We start from the raw sequence: 4,714 nt of genomic DNA, 5'->3' as shown, positions 1-4,714 counted from the left end.
GGTAGGTAATCCGTCGGTCCACGGATAAAAGAATTGTTGGTCCGCGGGGGTAACAGAACAAGAGCAGGTCCGCGGATGAGAGCACAGCCTGTGGGTGTAATGGAACAAGAGCTCATCCGTGGATGTAATGGCACTATTGCTGGTCCACAGGTGTAACGGAATAACGGTCTGTGAATGTAAAGGCACAATTGTTGGTCCATTTTGCAGGCCAGCTGCAAACGTGGCCCACGGGTGGGGGGCTGATGGAAGAGGGCCAATTGGTCAAGGAGCAGCAGGTGGTCCGTGGGTGGCCACAGGTGTAACGAGCAGCAGGTAATCCATGGGTGTAATCAGAGACCCACGGGGGAGCCACAAATGGTCCATGGCTGTAATTGGAAACCCGCGGGCCAAACGGAAGAAGGTTCCGCAGGTCTAAGGGAACAAGAGCTGGACATCGTGGGTGTAACGGAATAAGATACCGTGGGTGTAATGGACCTATTGTCGACCCGTGGGGTAACGGAACATAATCTGGCCTGTGTGGCGACCCACGGGGCTAACGGAACAAGAGCTGCCCTGTGGGGGTAATGAACAACAGCCAGCCCGAGGGTGTAATGGATCAATTGTTGATCCGCGGGGGTAACGGAACATGATCTGGCCCGCATGGCAACCTGCAGGGGTAACGGAACATGAGCTACCCCATGGGGGTAACTGCACAATAGCCAACCCGCGGGTGTAATTGCACAATTGTGCGGCCGTGGGTCCAATGGAACAGGAGCAGACCTGCGGGTTTACCGGACCAAAGCCCACACCCGCAAAATTCAAATAATCATTGGGCTAACCTATGAACTATAGCCTATATCATGGCATGGGCCCAACTTACAAGCCATAGCATTGAAATTTTACCATTGGGCCCAACCTGTTCCCTTAACAAATACCTTACATTAGGCCCAACCATCAACCGTAGCTTAATAATTGGGCCATTGGGCCCAACCATCTCCCTTAACGATTTCCCTTCATTGGGCCCAACTATCAATGGTACCTTAATACCATCATATATCAACGGCCAAAATTACCCCCATTTAAGCCATGTGGCCAATCTATAAACCCTTAGCTTGGACTGTGGCACCGTCGTTGGGCCCAACAATCAAATATACATATTGTCATGTTGTTGGGCCAATGTATAGTATCATAATGTCTTTTGTAATTGGGCCCATTGGGGTAGCCCTATGACTTATTGGGACAATTGTCAATTTCTATTGTTATGGTTCCATAGCGTATCTACTGAATGCCCTGGTTGATCATGCTGTTCGGTGGTACGGAGTTGAAGGCGCGGCTTGCGTGGAAGGAAAATGTAAGTTCCTCGTTTCACTTTCTTTCTCAGATGACGAGCTAACAATGGATTTCAAGGGTGTGGAGAGGCGAAGTGCTGCGAATTTGATTGTGTGTTCTGGTTGAATGGTTCACCTTGAAGGACAATATACATTTAGTTTTTTTGCTAGATCTCGGTATGAATGGATGCATTTTGGTTTTTGAAAGCAGGAGGAGAGGCAAACACAACAAGAACCTTTGAAAATCAACGAAATCTACAAATTCTACACAGGCACATGGTGTAGTTGGTTATCACGCCCACTTAGCATGAGATGAAATATAACTGTCACCATTCTGCGGGCGGTCCCCGGTTCAATTCTGGGTGTGTCCATTATATCATTAGCAAATTATTTTTTTAGCCATCTTCACACTTTTCCTGAGCTTTCAGCTCTGAGGCACCTTTTCTTTCCCCCTCTCAAAGCTCTGATCGAATTCCACAAATTTTATTTCATAATCACATCACTCGTGTGGTCCAGGGTATGTGAAATGCAGTTTTTTTTAAATCTCCTTGACGTCTGTTAGTCGAGAAATCCTTCACTTTGCCTTCACACCTCGCCATTCGATCTCCGCCCGAGCACCAACGTCTCGCCTCACGTCGTTGACACGTTGAAACAACGTTCCCGGCCATGATAGAGTTGGATCTTTGTCTTTCCCGTCTTCCCTAGCACACGAGTAACGTGACTCACAATATAAGATTACACACGACCAAACAACGGCCCTTGACTTCTTTCCTCACAACTCGCCACTCCAAACTTGAAGCACGATGGTCAAACGCGCAAAATCGCCCGACGCAACGGATGATGCTCGATATATGACGGTGTACCAACCTTACCCGATGAATGCCAACTGGGAACTTCCCAGCGACGTTATCGCCTTTGTGTTTTGGATCGCAGGGTGTATTGGCGTCGAGCCACTGTTGGGGTTACACTACAAACCCAAGGCGAGTTTCTCCTCTCATTTGCTTAGTGGTGTGGAAGGGGGATACTGATAGGTGGTGATAGGCACGCGGGATGGTGCTACTGGAGATCGACAAAGCCTACCCGGAGCACGAACGCCTTCTCGGGGAACACCGCTGGATCGAGTTCTTGAAGAACCCAAGGGTGGATGAGAAGGAGCGGATTTCGCAGATCTCTTATTGTTTGTATGATACAGGGCGAGCGGCACAGAAAGACGGTACGTCTGCTGTTGTCTTTATTTGCTACGACGAAACTTACTTACGTACGTAGGATGGAAGCGCATACACGTAGAAAGCCACTGGTTCAAAGATTGGAGTCCGAATAACGGGTACATTTCTTTCCCTTCGCTCCGTTTCTCCGCTAACATACATACACCCCAGCGTCGTCCACAAACTCTACCCAACCACACACTGGCGTCCCGTCCCACCCGAAGACAAAACCAACAAACCCCTCTGTCGGAGAGGTGGCATTTACAAGGCTCGAATGGTGGGTACATACTTTCCTATCGAGTCTTGGCTTCATAGCGTGGTTCCGCTTACCGGTTCAAATGGGCTTCACGCGTTACACGCTCCGACTTCACGTCATCTACTTAATTCTCCCATTACGCGCCTTTTCGCGCATACATTCACATTTCTTTCGACTTTCACGTCCGCCCTAACTAACCCCCTCCATTCCAGGCTCAGGAAAAACGACCCTCCTCTCCCTCTTAACAGGCGACCACCCACAATCCTACACACAAGCACACCTCCACCTACCCTCCCTATCCCCCGCCTCATCATCGTCTCTTTTGCCCCCCTCCTCTCCCACAACTCACCCTTACCGCACACACACCCTCCACCCACGAAAACGCACACCCACCGCACACCTCCGCACACTCATCGGCGTCGTCTCTCCAGAACTATTCGACGCGTCGTCATCCAGGCATGACAGTCTGGGAAGCCGTCGTTACGGGCTTTGGAGGGGTTTTTTTCCTGCTTAGAGGGAGCGAGAGGGTGGGTGAGATAGGTGTGGCTGACGAGGAACAGGGGTTTGAGCTTAGTGGCGATGGGTGGTATACACTTTTATGATAAAAACCAGACATATGCCTGGAGGGCAATGTGTATAATGCCTAGAGGTTCAATGAGATCGCATATCTCATTTTTCTAGGATATTTCATTGCGATTTTCATATGGATACCTGGTGCTTTCAATATATATTTCATTCTCAACCCCAGGATATTTCATTGTGATTTTCATATGGACACCTGGCGCTTTCAATATATTTCATTCTCAACCCCAGGATATTTCATTGCAATTTTCATATGGATACCTGGCGCTTTCATTGGATATTTCATTGTTAGCCCCAGGATATTTCATTGTGCTTTTCATCTGAATGCCTGGCGCTTTCAATGGATATTTCATTCTTGTTCCTAGGATATTTCATTGCACTTCTCATAGATATACCTGGTGCTTTCATTGGATATTTCATTGCTAAACCCAGGATATCTCATTGTGCTTCTCATTTGGATGCCTGGCGCTTTCAATGGATATTTCATTCTTATTCCTAGGAGATTTCATTGCACTTTTCATATGTGTACCTGGCGCTTTCTATGAATATTTCATTTTTAGCGGCAGCTGACCTTTCAGGGTCCAGGGTGCATTTCCAAATGTAAAATAGCAATAAAATCAGGAAAAATTAGGGCTCATTGCTGATCATCATGTTGGGTAACATTGTCAGGGTCCAGGATCCAGTTCCAAATATGGTAATATATCCAAAAATAGCCAGAAAAATAGCAGAAAAATTGAATATATATAAAAATGGTGTACAGAACATCAGGCACTGCCTTCAGGGTCCACTTCAGGTTCCATCCCAAAAGGGAAATATCACCTGGTTTGACCAAAAAGTGAAGAAAACCAAGCGGAGAATGATTTTACCTATCAGGGTCCATGTAATGGGATGTTGGGATGATGGTCACATGACCAATTACCAAAAATGGTCAAAAACAAAAGTTGTAGCCCTACACTGTAGCTTCCTGAATCTGTTTGAATTATGTTCTGAAGTGCTCCCATTGTGGAGATATGAGGTAAAGGAATCCCAAAAGTGTCGTGTTTTTTTTTGTTTTTTGCATTTTTCTCCATGAAAACAAAACCAAACAATATGATTTCAGTATATTTAGAAAGCTAAAAGAAAGGGCTACAACTATTGTATTGTGGGAAAAATGACCAAAAAAGGAAGGTGCATGCCCTAGAAAAGGAATGGTCAGATATAGACTACCAAGTTTACTGATAGACTACAAAAAAGTCGGACTCAACTACAAAGTTTACTGATAGACTACATAAGACTACAAAAGTCGGACATAGACTACAAATTTTACTGATACACTACAAAAGACTACAAAAGTTGGACTTAGACTACAAAGTTAGCGTTAGGGC

The 4,714-nt window shown here is 46.3% G+C and overlaps 1 protein-coding gene across 1 annotated transcript; it reads left to right on the top strand.

Annotated features, from left to right (window-relative positions):
* Positions 1-2,110: 2,110 nt before the first annotated feature.
* LACBIDRAFT_327581 (uncharacterized protein) lies at positions 2,111-3,674 on the top strand (the record flags this gene model as incomplete). The annotated part of the gene is made up of 6 exons (XM_001881593.1): positions 2,111-2,317; positions 2,349-2,520; positions 2,574-2,631; positions 2,684-2,789; positions 3,017-3,295; positions 3,450-3,674. The coding sequence occupies 6 exons, from the start codon at positions 2,111-2,113 to the stop codon at positions 3,672-3,674; spliced, it is 1,047 nt and encodes a 348-aa protein (XP_001881628.1).
* Between the last annotated feature and the right edge of the window lie 1,040 nt (positions 3,675-4,714).

This window comes from Laccaria bicolor, genomic scaffold (genome assembly GCF_000143565.1).
Source record: "Laccaria bicolor S238N-H82 LACBIscaffold_13 genomic scaffold, whole genome shotgun sequence".
NCBI classification, from domain to species: Eukaryota; Fungi; Basidiomycota; class Agaricomycetes; order Agaricales; family Hydnangiaceae; genus Laccaria; species Laccaria bicolor.
This window is presented reverse-complemented; position numbering and strand designations above follow the sequence as displayed.